Source organism: Hemitrygon akajei, chromosome 11, assembly GCF_048418815.1.
Source record: "Hemitrygon akajei chromosome 11, sHemAka1.3, whole genome shotgun sequence".
Lineage (NCBI taxonomy): Eukaryota > Metazoa > Chordata > Chondrichthyes > Myliobatiformes > Dasyatidae > Hemitrygon > Hemitrygon akajei.
In genome coordinates this window covers 38,513,812-38,539,083 of record NC_133134.1, presented here as the reverse complement: position 1 = coordinate 38,539,083, position 25,272 = coordinate 38,513,812, and the positions used below count along the sequence as shown (strand labels likewise).

Genomic DNA, 25,272 nt, shown 5'->3' with positions numbered 1-25,272 from the left:
AAGGGGGTCATGGTGAGTCAGATGATACTCCCTTCAGTCCCCCAGATGCAGCTGCAGATCCCAGCTACTGTGAATTACCAATGACAGTCTCTGTCCCAATCCGCTCTGGTGGATTCCGGTGCCGAGGGCAACCTGCTGGATGAAGTCATAGCCTCCCAGGCTGGAATACCTCGCGAGCCGCTAACTACCCCCCTAGAGGCCTGGGCCCTGGATGGAAAACTGCTGGCTCGGGTGACCCACTGTACGCCACCCCTGGCCTTGATCCTATCCAGCAACCATTGGGGGGAGGCACAATTCAGTCTCATTCGTTCACCTCAGGCCCCGGTAGTTCTAGGGTATCCATGGCTGACCCAACACAATCCCCACATCGACTGGTCTACCGGGAGGATAGCCAAATGGAGCCTGTCTTGCCACGCCAACTGTCTGCAGTCAGCCCCATCTCCCAGGGAAGCTACCGTGACCCCGCCTGTCCCGGAACCCCTCGATTTGTCCCAAGTCCCCACTGGATACCATGACCTAGGACCAGTATTCAGTAAACAATGGGCCCTTTCCCTGCCTCCCCACTGCCCATATGATTGTGCCATCGACCTTCTCCCCGGGGCTTCACTACCCACCAGTCGCCTTTTTAACCTATCCCGACTGGAGAGAGAGGCCATGGAGAAGTACAACAGTGAGTTCCTCCCAGCAGGCGTTATCAGACCTTCATCTACCCTGGTAGGCGCCGGTTTCTCCTTTGTAGAAAAGTAGGACAGGTCGCTTCATCCCTATATTGATTACAGAGACCTAAACAGTATAACAGTTAAGAATAAGTACCCTCTACCGCTCATTAGTTTGGCTTTTGAACCACTGCATGAAGCCACCATTCTCTCAAAGCTGGACGTTCGTAACGCCTACCATCTAGTCAGGGTGAGGGAGGGGGACGAGTGGAAGACGGCCTTTATTACACCTCTGGGCCACTTCGAACATTTGGTCATGCCGTTTGGCCTCACCAATGCTCCCGCTGATTTTCAAGCCCTCATTAATGACGTACTGAGGGACTTTATTAATTGGTTCACATCTGTTTACCTTGATGATATCCTGTTATTTTCTAGCACCCCCCCCCCCCCCCACCAAGAACACGTTCACCATGTCCGTCAAGTCCTCCAGGGACTGTGGGAAAACCAATTATTTGTGAAGGTGGAGAAATGTGAGTTCCACGTTCCTTCAGTCAGCTTCCTGGGTTATATCATCGAGAGCGGGCAGGTGAGAGCAGAGCCCGAGAAGATCCAGGCAGTGGAAGAATGGCCTAGGCCCATGACCCGCAAACAACTTCAACAATTCCTGGGGTTTTCAAACTTCTACCGCCGATTTATCAGAGACTATAGTCGAGTGGCGGCCCCGCTTACCCAGCCTACCTTGCCTACTACCCCCTTCTGTTGGGACTCCGAAGCTGACACAGCGTTCACCGACCTTTTGGTTTCACCACCGTTCCCATCCTGGTCCATCCAGACCCAGCCTGTCGATTCATGTCGAGGTGGATGCCTCTGACTCCGGGATAGCAGTAGTCCTGTCCCAACGATTGTTCGGATGAAAAACTTCACCCCTGCGCCTTCTATTGTCATCGACTGTCCCCCGCCGAGCGGAATTATGATGTTGGGAATCGGGAACTCCTGGCGGTCAAACTAGTGTTGGAAGAATGGAGGCACTGGCTGGAGAGGGCAGAAGAACGTTTTCTGGTATGGACTGATCATAAAAACCTGGGGTATATTCAGACCGCCAAATGTTTGAACTCCCGCCAGGCCCGTTGGGCATTATTTTCTGGACGGTTCACGTTTTCCCTCACGTACCGTCCAGGGTCCAGGAACGGGAAGCCGGACGCTCTCTCCCGCCAATACGACTCCAAGGAGGATATTTCCAGCCCAGGGACTACCCTCCCACCATCCTGCGTGGTTGCCACCCTCACTTGGGAGATTGAGTCCAAAGTAAAAGAAGCCCAACGGGATGACCCCGACCCCGGCAATGGACCCGGTGATCGCCTCTATGTGCCCGTTTCCGTCAGGCCTCAGGTTGTCCAATGGGGGCACACGTCTCAGTTTGCCTGCCATCCCGGGAGTGATCGGACCCCAGTGCTCCTGAGAAGCCACTTCTGGTGGTCGTCCATGGAGGGGGATACCCGTTCCTATGTCTCGGCATGTTCCATCTGTGCCCGAGGAAAAGCCTCTCATCGGCCACCTGCGGGTTTACTTCATCCTCTACTGTCCCTGGTCGTCCCTGGTTGCACATCACCCTAGACTTCATCACCGGTCTACCCCCTTCACATGGGAACACCACCGTACTTACCGTGGTAGTCTGGTTCTCCAAGGCGGTGCACTTCGTAGCCTTCTCTAAACTCCCTTCCTCTCAAGAAACCGCAGATATTTTCGTCCGCCACATCTTCCGCCTCCACGGAATCCCCGCAGACATTGTCTCCGATTGAGGTTCCCAGTTCTTCTCACAGGTATAGAAGGCCTTCTGTCAAACCTTAGGTGCATCGGTCAGCCTGTCATCCGGCTTCCACCCCCAGATGAACGTGCAGACGGAACGGGTCAACCAAGACTTGGAGGCGACGCTACGTTGTGTAACAGCAAATAGCCCATCGACCTGGAGCGACCACCACCCGTGGGTTGAGTACGCCCTCAACTCTCTGGTGAGCTCTGCCACTGGAAGGTCTCCATTTGAGTTTTCTCTGCTGTTCAATCCGCTGTTCCCCGCGCAGGAAGAGGAGATTGCAGTACTGTCGGTTCAGGACCATATCGATCAGTGCATTAAAGTTTGGGAGGAGACACGCATGGCCCTACTCAGATCAGCAAAACGCAATAAGAAGACGGCTGACTGACACTGGATTCCAGCACCTCAGTACCAACTGGGGCAGATGGAGTGGCTTTCACCCAAGGACATCCCGCTCAAGAACGAGCATAGGAAACTCACCCTTTGCTTCCTGAGACCATTCAAGGTTGAAAGTGTTATCAATCCCTCAGTGGTCCACCTGAAACTGCCAAGATCTATGCGCATCCACCCAACTTTTCATGTATCCCAGTTAAAGCCAGTTTCCGTCAGCCCCTTGTGTCCCCCAGCTGAGACTCCCCCACCTGCCCGTATCATCAACAACCATCCGGTATACACTGTCCAAAGACTACTGGATGTGTGCTGTAGGGGCAGGGGTCTCCAATACCTGGTAGATTGGGAAGGGTACGGTCTAGAAGAGCGTTCCTGGGTACCCTGCTCCTTCATCCTGGACCCTTCCCTCATCCAGGATTTTCATCGGAACAGTCCAGACAGGCCTGGAGGATCACCTGGAGGCTCCCGTTGAGGGAGGGGTACCGTCATGGTCCCTTCTGGCAATCCCCCACCTGGCTATTTACCTCAGGAATTGGGCCTCAATCCCCTCGTTTAGTTTCCAATCATTTCCAGATTCCACTAACTACACACATCTGCTTTCCAATCAATAGCTGCAGGTTAAAGACACTGTGATCACAACAAGGAACTGCCAGTTTGCTGGTCGACCAGTGTGAGTAACCTCGTTTCATGGTTCTTGGGACTGCCAGTTCTAAGTCTAGCATTGCTCCTGGATACCGATTCCACACTCACTACGTCAATAATGTCTCCCAACTCTGTCTCTGCGCCTGTGTTCTACACTTGGGTTTGTCCACCGCCACGCTCGTGTAACACCTCCAAGCCGTATCCTTCCCAATCGTCCGGGTATTGGAGGCCCCTGCCTCAGCGGCACACATCCAGTAATTGCTGGACGGTGTACGCTGGGTGGTCGTCACTGATCCGGGCGGGCGGAGGGGGTTTGGCAGGAGGACACAAAGGGGCTGACAGATACTGGTTTCATTTGGCAGATGTGGCATGTAGGATGAACGTGCATAGATTTGGGCAGATTGGGTCCGAACGCCGAGGGATAATAATACACTCAATCTCAAATGGTCCCAGGAAGTGAGTTTGTTGGGCTCAATCTTGAGGGGGATGTCTTTAGAAGAGAGCCAAACCTTCTGCCCAGGCTGATAATCAGGTGCAGGAATCCAATGGCGATTGGCAATCCTCCGGTTGCGGTCAGCTGAGCGGAGCAGGGCCGCACCTGTGGCTTTCCAGATCCTGCGGCACTGGCAGAGATGGGCCTGAACAGAGGGCACAGCAATGTCATCTTCATGATCGGAGAACAGAGGGGATTGGTAACTGAGGGAGCATTCAAAAGGAGGCATTCCGGTGGCGGTGCTGACCAGGGATTTGTGGGCGTACTCTACCCAAGCGAGATGGGTTGTTGGCGGTTTTGCGCCAAATCCTGGTTAGTCCATTCTCTTTGACCGTTTGTCTGCGGATGGAAGCCGATGACAGACTTACTGAGGCTCCAAGGTCTTGACAAAAAGATCTCCAGACATGAGAGACGAATTGGGGACCCCAGTCAGAAATAATGTCAGAGGGAATCCCATGAAAGCGGAAGATGTGATGGACGAGAAGGTTGGCTGTTTCACGGGCTGTAGGGAGTTTTGGAAGGGCGACAAAGTGCACGGCTTTGGAGAAGCGGTCCGCCACAGTGAGTACGGCAGTGTTCCCATGTGAAGGGAGTAGTCCTGTAACGAAATCCAGCGCAATATGAGACCAAGGGCGGCCAGGAACAGGTAGGGGACGAAGCAATCTAGCAGGTGGTCGGTGGGAGGCTTTTCCACAGGCACCAACAGAACAGGCAGTGACAAAGGAATGGGTGTCAGTGTCCATGGAGGGCCACCAGAAATGCCTCTTCAGAAAGGACAGAGTCTGATCGATTCCAGGATGGCAGGCGAAATGAGAGGTGTGCTGCCACTGGAGAACATGAGATCGAACAGAATCGGGCACAAAGAGGTGATTGGAAGGTCTGTTGCCAGGTTCAGGTTGAGTCTGTTGGGCCTCTTTGTCTATGGCCTCGATCTCCAGGTGAGGGCAGCCACTACACAGAATGGCGGAAGGATGGTCTCGGGGTTGGGAAGACCCTTCTCGGAAAAGTATTGACTGGGGAGAGCATTGGGCTTCCCGTTCTTGGACCCCGGACGATAGGTGAGTGTAAATCTGAACCGACCAAAAAATAATGCCCAACGGGCTGCTTGGCGGAAATTCAGGCGTTTGGCGGTTTGGAAATATGCAAGGTTCTCGTGATCGGTCCAGACGATAAACAGATGTTCTGCTCCCTCCAGCCAGTGCCTCCACTCCTCCAAAGCAATTTTGACAGCCAGTAACTCTTGGTTCCCTACGTCATAATTTCGTTTGGCAGGGGACAACCAGCGAGAAAAGAACCGTTGTCCTCCACAATGATTTGACAAGAGGGGTCTGGTTGAACCAGGATGGGAGCGGAAGTGAAATGCCTCTTCAGCTTTGAGAAGGCAGCGTCCACTTCGGGGTCCCAGTGAAAAGGGGTCTTGGGAGAGGTGAGTCGAGTAAGGGGCTGTAATCCCTGATGAAACAGCGATAAATGTTTGTGAACCACAGAAATTGCTGGATTTGCTTGAGTGCCGTGGGTGTTGGCCACTCTGCCACTGCCCGGATCTTTTCGGGATCTGCTCTGACTTGCCCGCGCTCGATGATGTATCCTAAGAAGCTGACTGAAACTTGCACTTATCAGTTTTCACAAATAGTTTGTTCTCCCAAAGCCTCTGCAGAACCTGACGGACATGGTGGGGGTGTTGCTGAAGACTGCTGGAGAAGATTAAAATGTCATCTGAATAAACAAACAGGAAGCGGTTAATAAAATCTCTAAGGACGTCGTTTATCAGGGCTTGAAAAACGGCGGGGGCATTGGTGAGGCCGAGTGGCATGACCAGCTACTTAAAGTGACCAACAGGGGTGTTGAACGCTGTTTTCCACTCATCTCCCTCCCTTATCCTGACCAGATGATAAGCACTTCGTAGGTCCAACTTGGAGAAGAAGGTGGCTCTGTGAAGTGGTTTGAAAGCAGAGTCCAGAGGGGGTAGTGGATATTTATTCTTTATGGTTATGCTACTTAAGCCCTGGTAGTCAATGCAGGGGCGCATTGAACCATGTTTCTTCCCCACGCAGAAGAAACCTGCGCCAACAGGGGAGGATGAGGGTCGGACAATGCCCGCTGCGAGAGATTAATTTAAGTAAGCTTCCATTGCTTCCCTTTCTGGCCAGGACAAGTTATACAGCCGATTAGTGGGTAGAGGGGCCCCAGGGAGAAGGTCAATTGCGCAATCGTAAGGGCGGTGTGAAGGCAGGGAAAGAACCCGTTATTTGCTGAACACTTCTCCCAGATCATGATACTCTGCTGGAACCTTGGACAAGTCGGGGGTTTCAGCGGCAGACGAAGTTGCGGTGACTTTCACAGGGGAAAGGGCCGATTGTAGGCAAATGGAGTGACAGAACGGACTCCAACTGGCTATCTTCCCAGTGGACCAATCAATGTGGGGATTGTGGCGGCTTAATTAGGGGTACCCAAGAATGATAAGAGTTTGAGGGGAGGAAATTAGGCTAAATCGTACCTGTTCCCAATGGTTCCCAGGGAGAATAAGAGACGGGTGGTGTGCAGTGAGTGACTGGGGCCAGAAGTCTACCGTCCAGTGCCCAGGCTTCTAGAGGGGTGCTCAACAGCTCCCAAGGAATTCCGGTCCGGGAAGCTTTATCTTCATCCAGAAGGTTTACCTCAGCACCAGAGTCCACGAGACAGGGATTGTTTGTTGTAACATAAAGTAGCCAGGATCTGCATCTGGGTTCTGGGAATGGAAGGGAATGTTGTCTGGCTCACCAGGATACCCCTTTCTACTGGTGAGCATTCCTCATTTGGCCGAGGGGGACAGGCAGCATGGAAGTGGCCAGACTGGCTGCAATATTGACACTCATGTCTGTCTCCGGAGTCGCTCAGCGGGAGAGAGGCAGTTCCGTCCCAGCTGCATGGGTTCCTCTCCCGGGGCGGTGGAAATGGCCGGGCTGGGAGCTGTTCTTCGTGCAGGGGGAGGACAGAGAGAGACTTGTTCTTGCAGGAGGCGGAAACGAGTGGCCAATGGTGATGGACGACCAGATCTTTCCCTGTGGCGTTCTCGGAGACGATTGTCCAACCTAGTGGCTAGGGAGATTCAGGAATCTAGGCCGTTGGTGTCATCTCTTGCCGCCAACTCGTCTTTCACCGTCGCTGAGACCATCCTTAAATATCTCTTGGAGTGCCTCGTCATTCCACCCTGAGTCAGCTGCTAACGCCTGGAACTCAACGGAATACTCGGCAGCCCTGTGGGAGCCCTGACAGAGAGCGAGTAGACGCTAAGCGGTATCTTTGCCACGGACGGGATGGTCAAAGGTCTTTCTCATTTCTGTGGCAAAGGTGGGGAATGAAGAGCAGATATCCGGCTGATTATCGCAAACAGCTGTAGCCCACACTAAGGATTTCCCCGCAACAACCCCATGATATAAGCCACCTTAGATTTGCCCGTGGCGTACGTGGATGACTGCTGATCGAACAGCAAGGAGCATTGCAGCAGGAAGGCCCGCCACTTCCCCAAATCCCCAGCGTAGGGTTCTGGTTCAGGTATGTGCGGCGCTCTTGGTGGGGTTTTTGCTGACACGTAGGGGGGTTGCCACTACAGACTGTTCGGACTGGTCTGACAGAGCTCTAGGAGTGGATGGGGTAAGATTAGTGGATACACGGTCCACCTGGTCACTGATCTTCGTTATGTTAGCGGACAGGGAACGGAGGATCTCCATGACGTCCTGGAGAAGTTGATCGTGCAGACCCAGTAGGGAGCCCTGGCTGGCAAGGGTTTGTTGCAGGGTCTTCATGTCTACTGGGTCCATTGTTGGCCAGTTTGTTCTGTTGCAATGAGCGACTGAGAAAGTGAACCCAAGTGCAGGACACAGGCACGAAGATTGAGTTTGGATGCTTACACAGGTGTAAACGCCCAACAGCAAACAGGAGGGATTTTGACATGGAGCCCTGATATGGAATCTTGACTCAGAGACTTGACACAGAGCCTTGCCTCAGAGAAATGGAGTCTCATAGGTAAACCTTGAAACTGGAGCTAGGATTAGAACAAATGGTTCTAAGTGGTTGGGAAATGTAGTTAACTCACAGGAGAAAAAACAATGAACTGGCGACTAGTAGTTGTGATGCTGGGGTTCTTATACTGCAGTTCTTGATGGAAACCAGGTGTGCTGTCATCAAAGCGATTTAGAAGCAATTGGGAAATTAACGATTGGAACCTGGCACAATCAAAGGAAATAGGAGCAAGATAGAGAATTAATGATCGGGATCATGACAGGACATGAGTGTAAAGGAGAATGAAATGATTATTACACTGGATCTGATATAGAATCCAATAAGAACCATGTTCAGAATCAGGTTTATTATCACCAGCATGTGTCATGAAATTTGTTAACTTAGCAGCAGCAGTTCAATGCAATACATAATACAGAAGAAAAATAAATAAACAAACAAATAAATAAATTGCAGTATATGTATATTGAATAGATTAAAATTATGCAAAAACTTAAATAATATATATTAAAAAAGTGAGGTAATGTTCATGGGTTCAATGTCCATTTAGTAATAGGATGGCAGAGGGGAAGAAGTTGTTCCTGAATCACCGAGTGTGTGTCCCCAGGCTTCTGTTCCTCCTACCTGATGGTAACAGTGAAAAAAGGGAATGCCCTGGGTGCTGGAGGTCCTTAATAATGGACGCTGCCTTTCTGAGTCACTACTCCTTGAAGATGTCCTGGGTACTTTGTAGGCTCATACCCAGGATGGAACCAACTAAATTTATGACCCTCTGCAGCGTCTTTTGGTCCTGGGCAGTAGCCCTCCCCATACCAGACACTAATGCAGCCTGTTAGAATGCTCTCCACAGTACATCCATAGAGGTTTTTGAGTGTTTTTGTTGACATACCAAATCTCTCCAAATTCCTAATGAAGTATAGTCACTGTCTTGCCTTCTGTTTTGCTGCATCAATGTGTTAGGACCAGGTTAGGTTCCCAGAAATCTTGACACCCATAAACTTGAAATTGCTCACTCTCTCCACTTCTGATCCCTCTATGGGGATTGGTATGTGTTCCTTCATCTTACCGTTCCTGAAGTTCACAATTAGCTCTGTTGTCTTACTGACGTTGAATGCAAGGTTGTTGCTGCAACACCACTTGATTAGTTGGCATATCTCGCTCCTGTACGCCCTCTTGTCTCCATCTGAGACTCTACAAACAATGGTTGTATCATCAGCAAATTTATAGATGGTATTTGAGCATAAAGAACATTATAAAAACAATAATTACAATATAAATATAAAAACAATCCTATAAAACACAATGTACTAGTAACCATTACATACATAGACTAATTGTACGTACATAAAATAACACTAGATGATGTGTATGTAATGGCGGGGTGGGTTAATGGGTGGAGGTGTTGGTTTGTCTGATGGCTTGGGGCAAGTGACTGCTTTTGAATCTAGTGGTCGTGGTGTGGATGCTGTGTAGCCTCTTCCCTGATGGGAATGGAAGTGAAACTCATGAATTAAACAGAAGCCCCTTCATCCACTGGGACTTCAACAGTCACCACTCAGCACCATTGAAGTTGTGTAAGTCCTCTTGGACCAGTTTAGAAATATGGACCTCAGCAATGATGAATCTAAACCGGGTTGACAAAAAGTCAGAAGAATATCCACAAAGGGTACAGATGTAGAAGATACTTGGATTATGCATTAAATTAATAGTCAACTATAATTGGTGTCAGCAAGATCCATATGAGAGATAAATATAGAAAATTTAAGAAAACCTGTTAACCATCAAAACATATGCACAACAGGGAAATATGAAGGGAGAATTACAGTGAAGTCTGGTGCATTGGGCACTTTCTACCTCAGTTATGTATATATAACTTTATGGTTTTGCTCTACAATCCCCATCACTGATAAGAAAAAAAATGCATAGTTGTCACTTAACACCTCAATTTCATTCTAATGTTTAATTATTCTTTCTTTTCCTTTCAATGGATTGTTACTATAAACAAATTTGAGTTTGCTCTTCTGGGAACTATTCTCATATTCTGTTCATCTGTAGCTCTTCTCTTAACTATGTTTTGGTTTGATTCACACTGCTTTAAGAAGACTGCAATTGTCATAAACCTTATTTAGCTATTTTATTTTAACCTCTATGACTGTTATCATTCAAGGGGTGCTAACTCTGGATTTTCATCCTTCCTACCTCTCAGGAATGTGTCATCTATCTTCAGCCATCACACAATTTTTACCCACCTCCAATTATCTACTTTAATTTTAGTTTGTAACATTTCTATTTTCTTAACTACTTTAAGATATTTTAAAAGACAGTGATGAACTTAGAACAGCTTTTCATGAGTTCATCATGATTCTGAGTATATTAAGTGATGAGAGAACACCAAGTTTTGGAAGGTGCAAGAGAAAATATTTTGACTTTGAGGCTGAAACACTGAGCGAAAGAAGTATTGGAATTGAATGAGAGAGAAAGTGAGGGATGAAGAAACCGGTAGGAGAGAGGGAAGGAGAATTAAGGAGTTTGGATCAATAAAAAGGGGAGGGAAAAGAAAGAGTTGATCAGAGAATTGGAGACTCTCATGATGAGAAAGCATAAACTGATTCAGTGGCTAGATAGAGGTTAGAGATTCAAATCCATCCCCAGCTTTCAACTGAGGAATTGCGTTCGGGTGTCTCCTGTCTCCATGCCTGGGAGAGGTCTGTCTGATCACTGCTGCACGTCCCCACTCTTTTTATGCTACATTGCATTTGGTAACCTGTATCATGATAAGGCACATTATTGCAGGCTACATAAGATAAATGTTTTCTTCCCCTTTATTTTGTGCCACAAACCAGAAGAGCCACATGAGGCAATGATGGCAGATTACCATATATAGACATGCAAACTTTTTAGAGATTTGTTAACTGTTTCACGATTACCTCCCTTTTTCAATATACAGAATTTCTGTTTTTGCATGTTTTAAAAACTCTATTCAATATACATATCTGTAAATAATTTACTCATTACTTATTGTTATTACTTTTTTATTTATTATTTTTTCTCTTCTATATTATGCATTGCATTGAACTGCTGCTGCTAAGTTAAGAAATTTCACGTCACATGCTGGTGATAATGAACCTGATTCTGAAGAATCATCGGCTGCCTGGGACCTCAGGTTTGTGGCCACAGTCCCGACTTGCAAGCTGCCTGGGTCGCAAATAGCTTACAGGAATTAAACACTATTCTAAGCTGGGAGCTCCTGATCTGGGGAGCAGTTACACATTGTTCGCTATTTGAAGATGCTTCTCCACAATTTCCGGCTTTACTTCATTCTCTTGGTGGATGTTGGAGTGGGGATGGGGCTGCAGACCAGAAGAAGCCTGGATGGCTTCCTGGTGGATTTACTAAGATTTAGCCAAGGTATTAATGTACTGCTCAAAGGTGGGTGTTAGAGAGAAAGAGATGCCTCTTGCCTCTCTTTATGAAGTTATGGAGGAGATCAGAAATGGAAGTTACTTGTGGTCTTTGTCACCATCTGTAGAAACAATACTAACCAAAATTACTGTGTTACCTTTCTTAAATATAATTTGGGTTTTATCGACAATGACCCTCACTCAGGACTTGCTTTATTAAATTATGAAAGAACTCTTGCTTGTGAGCCAGAAGATCACATGTTCACATCATGTTGCAGAAGTGGAAACACAATATTTCAGGTTGATATGTCCTGGACTTTTTTTGAATAATACATTAAAATCAAGATTCTTTCTGACTCTTCAGAAGGAAGTAAGCCCTTGACCCGATGTCTATCAAAATAAAAAAAAAGGAATTGCTTTTATCTCCTGGTCAACATTTATTTCTCCGTCAACAGTATTGAAATTGATTGTCACATGAATATTAAAGGGAGCTCGTTGTGTACAAAATGATTTTCACTTTCCCCACGTTCACTCAGTACCGTAAATACCCTTCGGAGAGAGACAAACAAAACAATAAGTAAAGCACCCTGTGCTGCTGGAAGATCTTAAAACGTCTGGAACTCACACTTCAACCGCCCAAATCTTGCTGTGCACATTCCAGCCTAAAGGATACGCTGAAGCTTGGTGCAGCCAATTCAAAGACTTAGCGGCGAGGAACTGCGGGCCAAGGCTGAGTTCTGTGCGTCATTTTTAAAACACCGTTCAAAAAGGCCACCTGATGCTTTGTAAATACAACTCATTGACTTGATGACAGCACGAACTACTGACTTGATGGCTCAATGAACGTAACTTAAGGCATGAGCAATGTTATTGCATGTTAAATATATTTCCATTAAGAAAGTTGAAACAAAACGTTATTATATGTAAAACACCGAGGTTTGTATTGAAAGGAACTAAATAAATCGAGCGCGCTTCCTTGCTGGAGTGGATGGGACGCCCCCCATTCCATATCAAGCAAAGTCTTATGGTGTTCTTTTAAAATCTATTGTAGTTCTTTATTTTCCTGTAAATGGCGGCAAGAAAATGAATCTCAAAGTATTACGTGGCGGCATATTAGTACTTTGATAATACAAACGCTTGTAAATGGATTTGCACTTTGAAGCTGCTGATGTCAGCTCTCGCGTCGAATCACATTCCACTTTGCTAGTTGTAGAAGTCAGAAGTCCCACCTCTTGTTTGATTTGCCTTTAACAACATTTCTGGAGCGAATTCGTGCACTGAGCAACGGATGCCCGAAAACTTACGAGATGCCTGTGTTCTCGGAGTACTTGGGACCTGTCGGGGCCGCTCTGTCCCCCCCGACGTGGGTCCTCCTCATCACGTTCCTCATCTTGCTGAGCTGGTAAATGGCTGACCAAGTGATTCATCCAAATCAAAGAAGAAAGTTTGCTGCAGTTGAAATTAAGAGAGAATAGTCTAACTTTGGTCATCTCTAGACGTTTTGTTACTGATCTAGTGTATGTTAGTGTGGATCAAATGATCAGTGGGAAGGAAAGTGCCTTTGCAATTTAGTTCGACATACTGTTGAACCAATAGGGTTTATTTAGTTCAAGTATTTGGAATCGAGTCGATCTGATGCGTTGGAGTTGAATGTGTAGGAACTGAGCTGATGTGAGAAGGATGAGTTTAGTGTGAGGAAATGGCGTTCAGGTTCAACATGTTAGGATGGGGTTGGGGTTCAATGTGTAGGAACTCAGCAGATCTCATTGGGTTAAGTTCAGTGTGAGGGTATGGGGTAGGATTTCAATGTGTGGGGAAGGGGTAGGGTTTCAATGTGTGGGGAAGGGGTAGGGTTTCAATGTGTGGGGAAGGGGTAGGGTTTCAATGTGTGGGGAAGGGGTAGGATTTCAATGTGTGGGGAAGGTGTTGGGGTTCAATGTGTGGGGAAGGGGTAGGATTTCAATGTGTGGGGAAGGTGTTGGGGTTCAATGTGTGGGGAAGGGATAGGGGTTTCAATGTGTGGGGAAGGGGTTGGGTATCAATGTGTGGGGAAGGGGTTGGGTTTCAATGTGTGGGGAAGGGGTTGGGGTTCAATGTGTGGGGAAGGGATAGGGGTTTCAATGTGTGGGGAAGGGGATTGGTTTTCAATGTGTGGGGAAGGGGTAGATGTCCACTGTGTGGGGAAGGGGTTGGGGTTTCAATGTGTGGGGAAGGGGCAGGGGTTTCAATGTGTGGGGAAGGGGCAGGGGTTTCAATGTGTGGGGAAGGAGCAGTGTTTCAATGTGCGGGGAAGGGCTAGTGTTTCAATGTGCGGGGAAGGGCTAGTGTTTCAATGTGCGGGGAAGGGGTAGGGTTTCAATGTGCGGGGAAGGGCTAGTGTTTCAATGTGCGGGGAAGGGCTAGTGTTTCAATGTGTCCGGAAGGGGTAGGATTTCAATGTGCGGGGAAGGGCTAGTGTTTCAATGTGCGGGGAAGGGCTAGTGTTTCAATGTGCGGGGAAGGGGTAGGGTTTCAATGTGCGGGGAAGGGCTAGTGTTTCAATGTGTGGGGAAGGGGTAGTGATTTCAATGTGTCCGGAAGGGGTAGGATTTCAATGTGCGGGGAAGGGGTAGGGATTCAATGTGCGGGGAAGGGGTAGGATTTCAATGTGTGGGGAAGGGGCAGGGGTTTCAATGTGCGGGGAAGGGGCAGGTATTCAATGTGCGGGGAAGGGGCAGGTATTCAATGTGCGGGGAAGGGGCAGGGATTCAATGTGCGGGGAAGGGGTAGGGATTTCAATGTGCGGGGAAGGGGTTGGGTTTCAATGTGCGGGGAATGGGTAGGGATTTCAATGTGCGGGGAAGGGCTAGTGTTTCAATGTGCGGGGAATGGGTAGGGATTTCAATGTGACTGGAAGGTGTTGGGTATCAATGTGCGTGGAAGGGGTTGGGTTTCAATGTGCGTGGAAGGGGTTGGGTTTCAATGTGCGGGGAAGGGCTAGTGTTTCAATGTGCGGGGAAGGGCTAGTGTTTCAATGTGCGGGGAAGGGGTAGGGTTTCAATGTGCGGGGAAGGGCTAGTGTTTCAATGTGCGGGGAAGGGCTAGTGTTTCAATGTGTCCGGAAGGGGTAGGATTTCAATGTGCGGGGAAGGGCTAGTGTTTCAATGTGCGGGGAAGGGGTAGTGATTTCAATGTGTCCGGAAGGGGTAGGATTTCAATGTGCGGGGAAGGGGTAGGGATTCAATGTGCGGGGAAGGGGTAGGATTTCAATGTGCGGGGAAGGGGCAGGGGTTTCAATGTGCGGGGAAGGGGCAGGTATTCAATGTGCGGGGAAGGGGCAGGGATTCAATGTGCGGGGAAGGGGCAGGGATTCAATGTGCGGGGAAGGGGTAGGGATTTCAATGTGCGGGGAAGGGGTTGGGTTTCAATGTGCGGGGAATGGGTAGGGATTTCAATGTGACTGGAAGGTGTTGGGTATCAATGTGCGTGGAAGGGGTTGGGTTTCAATGTGCGTGGAAGGGGTTGGGTTTCAATGTGCGTGGAAGGGGTTGGGTTTCAATGTGCGTGGAAGGGGTTGGGTTTCAATGTGCGTGGAAGGGGTTGGGTTTCAATGTGCGTGGAAGGGGTTGGGTTTCAATGTGCGTGGAAGGGGTTGGGTTTCAATGTGCGTGGAAGGGGTTGGGTTTCAATGTGCGTGGAAGGTGTTGGGTATCAATGTGCGTGGAAGGTGTTGGGTATCAATGTGCGAGGAAGGGGTAGGGGATTTAATGTGCGAGGAAGGGGTAGGGGTTTCAATGTGCGGGGAAGGGGTAGGGTTTCAATGCGTGGGGAAGGGGTAGGGTTTCAATGTGCGGGGAAGGGTCAGGGATTCAATGTGCGGGGAAGGGGTAGGGATTCAATGTGTGCGGAAGGGGTAGGATTTCAATGTGTGGGGAAGGGGCAGGGGTTTCAATGTGCGGGGAAGGGGTTGGGTTTCAATGTGCGGGGAATGGGTAGGGATTTCAATGTGACTGGAAGGTGTTGGGTTTCAATGTGCGGGGAAGGGGTTGGGGTTCAATGTGCGTGGAAGGGGTTGGGTTTCAATGTGCGTGGAAGGGGTAGGGGTTTCAATGTGTCCAGAAGGTGTTGGGTTTCAATGTGCGGGGAAGGGGTTGGGGTTCAATGTGCGGGGAAGGGGTTGGGGTTCAATGTGTCCGGAAGGTGTTGGGTTTCAATGTGCGGGGAAGGGCTAGTGTTTCAATGTGCGGGGAAGGGCTAGTGTTTCAATGTGCGGGGAAGGGCTAGTGTTTCAATGTGCGGGGAAGGGGTAGGGGTTTCAATGTGCGGGGAAGGGGTAGGGGTACAATGCGTGGGGAAGGGGTAGGGGTACAATGCGTGGGGAAGGGGTAGGGGTACAATGCGTGGGGAAGGGGTAGGGGTTTCAATGCGTGGGGAAGGGGTAGGATTTCAATGTGCGGGGAAGGGGTAGGATTTCAATGTGCGGGGAAAGGGAAGGTACAATGCGTGGGGAAAGGGTAGGGGTACAATGCGTGGGGAAAGGGTAGGGGTACAATGCGCGGGGAAGGGGTAGGGGTACAATGCGCGGGGAAGGGGTAGGGGTACAATGCGCGGGGAAGGGGTAGGGGTACAATGCGCGGGGAAGGGGTAGGGGTACAATGCGCGGGGAAGGGGTAGGGGTACAATGCGCGGGGAAGGGGTAGGTGTTCAATGTGCGGGGAAGGTGTTGGGTATCAATGTGCGTGGAAGGGGTTGGGTTTCAATGTGCGTGGAAGGGGTTGGGTTTCAATGTGCGTGGAAGGGGTTGGGTTTCAATGTGCGGGGAAGGTGTTGGGTTTCAATGTGCGGGGAAGGGATAGGGGTTCAATGTGCGGGGAAGGGGTTGGGTTTCAATGTGCGGGGAAGGGATAGGGGTTCAATGTGCGGGGAAGGGGTTGGGGTTCAATGTGTGGGGAAGGGGTTGGGGTTCAATGTGTGGGGAAGGGGTTGGGGTTCAATGTGCGGGGAAGGGGTTGGGGTTCAATGTGCGGGGAAGGGGTTGGGTTTCAATGTGCGGGGAAGGGGTAGGGTTTCAATGTGCGGGGAAGGGATAGGGGTTTAATGTGCGGGGAAGGGGTTGGGTTTCAATGTGCGGGGAAGGGGTTGGGTTTCAATGTGCGGGGAAGGGGTAGGGTTTCAATGTGCGGGGAAGGGATAGGGGTTCAATGTGCGGGGAAGGGGTTGGGTTTCAATGTGCGGGGAAGGGATAGGGGTTCAATGTGCGGGGAAGGGGTTGGGGTTCAATGTGCGGGGAAGGGGTTGGGGTTCAATGTGCGGGGAAGGGGTTGGGGTTCAATGTGCGGGGAAGGGGTTGGGTTTCAATGTGCGGGGAAGGGGTTGGGTTTCAATGTGCGGGGAAGGGGTTGGGGTTCAATGTGCGGGGAAGGGGTTGGGGTTCAATGTGCGGGGAAGGGGTTGGGTTTCAATGTGCGGGGAAGGGGTTGGGTTTCAATGTGCGGGGAAGGGGTTGGGTTTCAATGTGCGGGGAAGGGGTTGGGTTTCAATGTGCGGGGAAGGGGTTGGGGTTCAATGTGCGGGGAAGGGGTTGGGTTTCAATGTGCGGGGAAGGGGTAGGGGTTCAATGTGCGGGGAAGGGGTTGGGGTTCAATGTGCGGGGAAGGGGTTGGGGTTCAATGTGCGGGGAAGGGGTTGGGGTTCAATGTGCGGGGAAGGGGTAGGGTTTCAATGTGCGGGGAAGGGGTAGGGGTTCAATGTGCGGGGAAGGGGTTGGGTTTCAATGTGCGGGGAAGGGGTAGGGGTTCAATGTGCGGGGAAGGGGTAGGGGTTCAATGTGCGGGGAAGGGGTAGGGGTTTTAATGTGCGGGGAAGGGGTAGGTGTTCAATGTGCGGGGAAGGGGTTGGGTTTCAATGTGCGGGGAAGGGGTTGGGTTTCAATGTGCGGGGAAGGGGTTGGGTTTCAATGTGCGGGGAAGGGGTTGGGTTTCAATGTGCGGGGAAGGGGTTGGGTTTCAATGTGCGGGGAAGGGGTTGGGGTTCAATGTGCGGGGAAGGGCTTGTGTTTCAATGTGCGGGGAAGGGCTAGTGTTTCAATGTGCGGGGAAGGGGTTGGGGTTCAATGTGCGGGGAAGGGGTTGGGGTTCAATGTGCGGGGAAGGGGTTGGGTTTCAATGTGCGGGGAAGGGGTTGGGGTTCAATGTGCGGGGAAGGGGTTGGGTTTCAATGTGCGGGGAAGGGGTTGGGTTTCAATGTGCGGGGAAGGGGTTGGGGTTCAATGTGCGGGGAAGGGGTTGGGTTTCAATGTGCGGGGAAGGGGTTGGGGTTCAATGTGCGGGGAAGGGCTAGTGTTTCAATGTGCGGGGAAGGGGTTGGGGTTCAATGTGCGGGGAAGGGGTTGGGTTTCAATGTGCGGGGAAGGGGTTGGGGTTCAATGTGCGGGGAAGGGCTAGTGTTTCAATGTGCGGGGAAGGGCTAGTGTTTCAATGTGCGGGGAAGGGGTTGGGGTTAAATGTGCGGGAAAGGGCTAGTGCTTCAATGTGCGGGAAGGGGTAGGGATTTCAATGTGTCCGGAAGGTGTTGGGTTTCAATGTGCGGGGAAGGGGTTGGGGTTCAATGTGCTGGGAAGGGCTACTGTTTCAATGTGTGGGGAAGGGGTAGGGATTTCAATGTGTCCGGAAGGTGTTGGGTTTCAATGTGCGGGGAAGGTGTTGGGTTTCAATGTGCGGGGAAGGGGTAGGGATTTCAATGTGCGGGGAAGGGGTAGGGTTTCAATGTGCGGGGAAGGGATAGGGATTCAATGTGCGGGGAAGGGGCAAGGGATTCAATGTGCGGGGAAGGGGCAGGGGTTTCAATGTGCGGGGAAGGGGCAGGGGTTTCAATGTGCGGGGAAGGGGCAGGGGTTTCAATGTGCGGGGAAGGGGTAGGGTTTCAATGTGCGGGGAAGGGGCAGGGGTTTCAATGTGCGGGGAAGGGGTAGGGATTCAATGTGCGGGGAAGGGGTAGGGGTACAATGCGCGGGGAAGGGGTAGGGGTACAATGCGCGGGGAAGGTGTAGGGGTACAATGCGCGGGGAAGGGGTAGGGGTTTCAATGTGCGGGGAAGGGGTAGGGGTACAATGCGTGGGGAAGGGGGTAGGGGTACAATGTGTCCGGAAGGTGTTGGGTTTCAATGTGCAGGGAAGGGGCAGGGATTCAATGTGTGGGGAAGGGTTCGTGGTTCAATGTGCGGGGAAGGGGCAGGGATTCAATGTGTGGGGAAGGGGTTGTGGTTCAATGTGTGGGGTTCAATGTGTGGGGAAGGGGTTGGGGTTTAATGTGTGGGGAAGGGGTTGGGTTTCAATGTGCGGGGAAGGGGTAGGGTTTCAATGTGCGGGGAAGGGGCAGGGATTCAATGTGCGGGGAAGGGGCAGGGATTCAATGTGCGGGGAAGGGGTAGGGGTTTCAATGTGCGGGGAAGGGGTAGTGTTTCAATGTGCGGGGAAGGTGTTGGGGTTTCAATGTGTGGGGAAGGGGTTGGGGTTTAATGTGCGGGGAAGGGGTTGGGTTTCAATGTGCGGGGAAGGGGTAGGGTTTCAATGTGCGGGGAAGGGGTAGTGTTTCAATGTGCGGGGAAGGGGTAGTGTTTCAATGTGCGGGGAAGGGGCAGGGATTCAATGTGTGGGGAAGGGGTTGTGGTTCAATGTGTGGGGTTCAATGTGTGGGGAAGGGGATTGGATTTCAACGTGTGGGGAAGGGGACTGGATTTCAATGTGTGGGGAAGGGGTTGGGGTTTAATGTGTGGGGAAGGGGTTGGGTTTCAATGTGCGGGGAAGGGGTAGGGGTACAATGCGCGGGGAAGGGGTAGGGGTACAATGCGCGGGGAAGGGATGGGGTTCAATGCGCGGGGAAGGGATGGGGTTCAATGCGCGGGGAAGGGATAGGGGTTCAATGTGCGGGGAAGGGGTTGGGTTTCAATGTGCGGGGAAGGGGTTGGGTTTCAATGTGCGGGGAAGGGGTTGGGGTTCAATGTGCGGGGAAGGTGTTGGGGTTCAAAGTGTGGGGTTCAATGTGTGGGGAAGGGGTTGGGGTTCAATGTGCGGGTAAGGGGTTGGGTTTCAATGTGCGGGGAAGGGGTTGGGGTTTAATGTGCGGGGAAGGGGTTGGGTTTCAATGTGCGGGGAAGGGGTTGGGTTTCAATGTGCGGGGAAGGGGTTGGGTTTCAATGTGCGGGGAAGGGGTAGGGATTTCAATGTCCGGAAGGTGTTGGTTTTCAATATGCGGGGAAGGGGCAGGGATTCAATGTGTGGGGAAGGGGTTGTGGTTCAATCTGTGGGGTTCAATGTGTGGGGAAGTGGATTGGATTTCAATGTGAGGGGAAGGGGATTGGATTTCAATGTGTGGGGAAGGGATGTGGGTTCAATGTGTGGGGAAGGGAAAGGGGTTCAATGTGTGGGGAAGGGTTGGGGTTCAATGTGTGGGGAAGGGATAGGGGTTCAATGTGCGGGGAAGGGGTTGGGTTTCAATGTGCGGGGAAGGGGTTGGGGTTCAACGTGCGGGGAAGGGGTTGGGTTTCAATGTGCGGGGAAGGGGTTGGGGTTCAATGTGCGGGGAAGGGGTTGGGTTTCAATGTGCGGGGAAGGGGTTGGGGTTTCAATGTGCGGGGAAGGGGTTGGGGTTTCAATGTGCGGGGAAGGGGTTGGGGTTTCAATGTGCGGGGAAGGGGTTGGGGTTTAATGTGCGGGGAAGGGATAGGGGTTCAATGTGCGGGGAAGGGATAGGGAAGGGGTAGGATTTCAATGTGCGGGGAAGGGGTAGGGTTTCAATGCGCGGAGAAGGGGTAGGGGTTCAATGCGCGGGGAAGGGGTAGGGGTTCAATGCGCGGGGAAGGGGCAGGGATTCAATGTGTGGGGAAGGGGTTGTGGTTCAATGTGTGGGGTTCAATGTGTGGGGAAGGGGATTGGATTTCAACGTGTGGGGAAGGGGACTGGATTTCAATGTGTGGGGAAGGGGTTGGGTTTCAATGTGTGGGGAAGGGGTTGGGTTTCAATGTGTGGGGAACGGGTAGGGGTTCAATGTGTGGGGAAGGGGACTGGATTTCAACGTGTGGGGAAGGGGACTGGATTTCAACGTGTGGGGAAGGGGTTGGGGTTTAATGTGTGGGGAAGGGGTTGGGTTTCAATGTGTGGGGAACGGGTAGGGGTTCAATGTGTGGGGAAGGGGACTGGATTTCAACGTGTGGGGAAGGGGACTGGATTTCAACGTGTGGGGAAGGGGTTGGGGTTTAACGTGTGGGGAAGGGGTTGGGTTTCAATGTGTGGGGAAGGGGTAGGGTTTCAATGTGCGGAGAAGCGGTAGGGGTACAATGCGCGGGGAAGGGGTAGGGGTACAATGCGCGGGGAAGGGGTAGGGTTTCAATGTGTGGGGAAGGGGTAGGGTTTCAATGTGTGGGGAAGGGGTAGGGTTTCAATGTGCGGGGTAGGGGTACAATGCGCGAGGAAGGGGTAGGGTTTCAATGTGCGGGTAGGGGTTTCAATGTGCGGGTAGTGGTAGGGTTTCAATGTGCGGGGAAGGGGTAGGGTTTCAATGTGCGGGGAATGGGTAGGGATTTCAATGTGTCCGGAAGGGTCAGGGATTCAATGTGCGGGGAAGGGTCAGGGATTCAATGTGCGGGGAAGGGTCAGGGATTCAATGTGCGGGGAAGGGTCAGGGATTCAATGTGCGGGGAAGGGTCAGGGATTCAATGTGCGGGGAAGGGTCAGGGATTCAATGTGCGGGGAAGGGTCAGGGATTCAATGTGCGGGGAAGGGTCAGGGATTCAATGTGCGGGGAAGGGTCAGGGATTCAATGTGCGGGGAAGGGTCAGGGATTCAATGTGCGGGGAAGGGGCAGTGATTCAATGTGCCGGGAAGGGGCAGTGATTCAATGTGCCGGGAAGGGGCAGTGATTCAATGTGCCGGGAAGGGGCAGTGATTCAATGTGCCGGGAAGGGGCAGTGATTCAATGTGCCGGGAAGGGGCAGTGATTCAATGTGCGGGGAAGGGGCAGGGATTCAATGTGCGGGGAAGGGTCAGGGATTCAATGTGCGGGGAAGGGTCAGGGATTCAATGTGCGGGGAAGGGTCAGGGATTCAATGTGCGGGGAAGGGTCAGGGATTCAATGTGCGGGGAAGGGTCAGGGATTCAATGTGCGGGGAAGGGTCAGGGATTCAATGTGCGGGGAAGGGTCAGGGATTCAATGTGCGGGGAAGGGTCAGGGATTCAATGTGCGGGGAAGGGTCAGGGATTCAATGTGCGGGGAAGGGGCAGTGATTCAATGTGCGGGGAAGGGGCAGTGATTCAATGTGCGGGGAAGGGTCAGGGATTCAATGTGCGGGGAAGGGTCAGGGATTCAATGTGCGGGGAAGGGTCAGGGATTCAATGTGCGGGGAAGGGTCAGGGATTCAATGTGCGGGGAAGGGTCAGGGATTCAATGTGCGGGGAAGGGTCAGGGATTCAATGTGCGGGGAAGGGTCAGGGATTCAATGTGCGGGGAAGGGTCAGGGATTCAATGTGCGGGGAAGGGGCAGTGATTCAACGTGCCGGGAAGGGGCAGTGATTCAATGTGCCGGGAAGGGTCAGGGATTCAATGTGCGGGGAAGGGTCAGGGATTCAATGTGCGGGGAAGGGTCAGGGATTCAATGTGCGGGGAAGGGTCAGGGATTCAATGTGCGGGGAAGGGTCAGGGATTCAATGTGCGGGGAAGGGTCAGGGATTCAATGTGCGGGGAAGGGGCAGTGATTCAATGTGCGGGGAAGGGTCAGGGATTCAATGTGCGGGGAAGGGTCAGGGATTCAATGTGCGGGGAAGGGTCAGGGATTCAATGTGCGGGGAAGGGGCAGGGATTCAATGTGCGGGGAAGGGGCAGGGATTCAATGTGCGGGGAAGGGGCAGTGATTCAATGTGCCGGGAAGGGGCAGTGATTCAATGTGCCGGGAAGGGGCAGTGATTCAATGTGCGGGGAAGGGGCAGTGATTCAATGTGCGGGGAAGGGTCAGGGATTCAATGTGCGGGGAAGGGTCAGGGATTCAATGTGCGGGGAAGGGTCAGGGATTCAATGTGCGGGGAAGGGTCAGGGATTCAATGTGCGGGGAAGGGGCAGTGATTCAATGTGCGGGGAAGGGGCAGTGATTCAATGTGCGGGGAAGGGGCAGTGATTCAATGTGCGGGGAAGGGGCAGTGATTCAATGTTCGGGGAAGGGGCAGTGATTCAATGTGCGGGGAAGGGGTTGGGGTTTCAATGTGCGGGGAAGTGGTTGGGGTTTCAATGTGCGGGGAAGGTGTTGGGGTTCAATGTGCGGGGAAGGTGTTGGGGTTCAAAGTGTGGGGTTCAATGTGTGGGGAAGGGGATTGGATTTCAATGTGTGGGGAAGGGAATGGGGTTCAATGTATGGGTAAGGGGTTGGGGGTTCAATGTATGGGTAAGGGGATTGGGTTTCAACGTGTGGGGAAGGGGATTGGATTTCAACGTGTGGGGAAGGGGACTGGATTTCAACGTGTGGGGAAGGGGTTGGGGTTTAACGTGTGGGGAAGGGGTTGGGGGTTCAATGTGCGGGGAAGGGGTTGGGTTTCAATGTGCGGGGAAGGGGTTGGGTTTCAATGTGCGGGGAAGGGGTTGGGGTTTCAATGTGCGGGGAAGTGGTTGGGGTTTCAATGTGCGGGGAAGGTGTTGGGGTTCAATGTGCGGGGAAGGGGTTGGGGTTTAATGTGTGGGGAAGGGATAGGGGTTCAATGTGTGGGGAAGGGATAGGGGTTCAATGTGTCCAGAAGGTGTTGGGTTTCAATGTGCGGGGAAGGGGTTGGGGTTCAATGTGTCCGGAAGGGGTTGGGGTTCAATGTGTCCGGAAGGTGTTGGGGTTCAATGTGTCCGGAAGGTGTTGGGTTTCAATGTGCGGGGAAGGGGTTGGGGTTCAATGTGCGGGGAAGGGGTAGGATTTCAATGTGCGGGGAAGGGGTTGGGGTTCAATGTGTCCGGAAGGTGTTGGGTTTCAATGTGCGGGGAAGGGGTTGGGGTTCAATGTGCGGGGAAGGGGTTGGGTTTCAATGTGTGGGGAAGGGGTTGGGGTTTAATGTGTGGGGAAGGGGTTGGGTTTCAATGTGTGGGGAACGGGTAGGGGTTCAATGTGTGGGGAACGGGTAGGGGTTCAATGTGTGGGGAAGGGGACTGGATTTCAACGTGTGGGGAAGGGGACTGGATTTCAACGTGTGGGGAAGGGGACTGGATTTCAACGTGTGGGGAAGGGGTTGGGGTTTAACGTGTGGGGAAGGGGTTGGGGTTTAACGTGTGGGGAAGGGGTTGGGTTTCAATGTGTGGGGAAGGGGTAGGGTTTCAATGTGCGGAGAAGCGGTAGGGGTACAATGCGCGGGGAAGGGGTAGGGGTACAATGCGCGGGGAAGGGGTAGGGGTACAATGCGCGGGGAAGGGGTAGGGTTTCAATGTGTGGGGAAGGGGTAGGGTTTCAATGTGCGGGGTAGGGGTACAATGCGCGAGGAAGGGGTAGGGTTTCAATGTGCGGGTAGGGGTTTCAATGTGCGGGTAGTGGTAGGGTTTCAATGTGCGGGGAAGGGGTAGGGTTTCAATGTGCGGGGAATGGGTAGGGATTTCAATGTGTCCGGAAGGGTCAGGGATTCAATGTGCGGGGAAGGGTCAGGGATTCAATGTGCGGGGAAGGGTCAGGGATTCGATGTGCGGGGAAGGGTCAGGGATTCAATGTGCGGGGAAGGGTCAGGGATTCAATGTGCGGGGAAGGGTCAGGGATTCAATGTGCGGGGAAGGGTCAGGGATTCAATGTGCGGGGAAGGGTCAGGGATTCAATGTGCGGGGAAGGGTCAGGGATTCAATGTGCGGGGAAGGGTCAGGGATTCAATGTGCGGGGAAGGGTCAGGGATTCAATGTGCGGGGAAGGGGCAGTGATTCAATGTGCCGGGAAGGGGCAGTGATTCAATGTGCCGGGAAGGGGCAGTGATTCAATGTGCCGGGAAGGGGCAGTGATTCAATGTGCCGGGAAGGGGCAGTGATTCAATGTGCGGGGAAGGGTCAGGGATTCAATGTGCGGGGAAGGGTCAGGGATTCAATGTGCGGGGAAGGGTCAGGGATTCAATGTGCGGGGAAGGGTCAGGGATTCAATGTGCGGGGAAGGGTCAGGGATTCAATGTGCGGGGAAGGGTCAGTGATTCAATGTGCGGGGAAGGGGCAGTGATTCAATGTGCGGGGAAGGGTCAGGGATTCAATGTGCGGGGAAGGGTCAGGGATTCAATGTGCGGGGAAGGGTCAGGGATTCAATGTGCGGGGAAGGGTCAGGGATTCAATGTGCGGGGAAGGGTCAGGGATTCAATGTGCGGGGAAGGGTCAGGGATTCAATGTGCGGGGAAGGGTCAGGGATTCAATGTGCGGGGAAGGGGCAGTGATTCAATATGCCGGGAAGGGGCAGTGATTCAATGTGCCGGGAAGGGTCAGGGATTCAATGTGCGGGGAAGGGTCAGGGATTCAATGTGCGGGGAAGGGTCAGGGATTCAATGTGCGGGGAAGGGTCAGGGATTCAATGTGCGGGGAAGGGGCAGTGATTCAATGTGCCGGGAAGGGGCAGTGATTCAATGTGCCGGGAAGGGTCAGGGATTCAATGTGCGGGGAAGGGTCAGGGATTCAATGTGCGGGGAAGGGTCAGGGATTCAATGTGCGGGGAAGGGTCAGGGATTCAATGTGCGGGGAAGGGGCAGTGATTCAATGTGCGGGGAAGGGTCAGGGATTCAATGTGCGGGGAAGGGTCAGGGATTCAATGTGCGGGGAAGGGTCAGGGATTCAATGTGCGGGGAAGGGGCAGGGATTCAATGTGCGGGGAAGGGGCAGTGATTCAATGTGCCGGGAAGGGGCAGTGATTCAATGTGCCGGGAAGGGG

At 52.0% G+C, this 25,272-nt stretch overlaps 1 protein-coding gene across 1 annotated transcript in view; it reads left to right on the top strand.

Annotated features, from left to right (window-relative positions):
- Positions 1 to 12,618: 12,618 nt before the first annotated feature.
- Positions 12,619 to 25,272, top strand: part of LOC140735493 (cytochrome P450 3A30-like) — a 65,725-nt gene continuing 53,071 nt past the window's right edge. Inside the window, exon 1 of the mRNA XM_073060652.1 lies at positions 12,619 to 12,793. Coding sequence (XP_072916753.1) covers positions 12,699 to 12,793 — 95 coding nt within the window. The 5' untranslated portion in view covers positions 12,619 to 12,698. The remainder of the gene's footprint in view (positions 12,794 to 25,272) is intronic.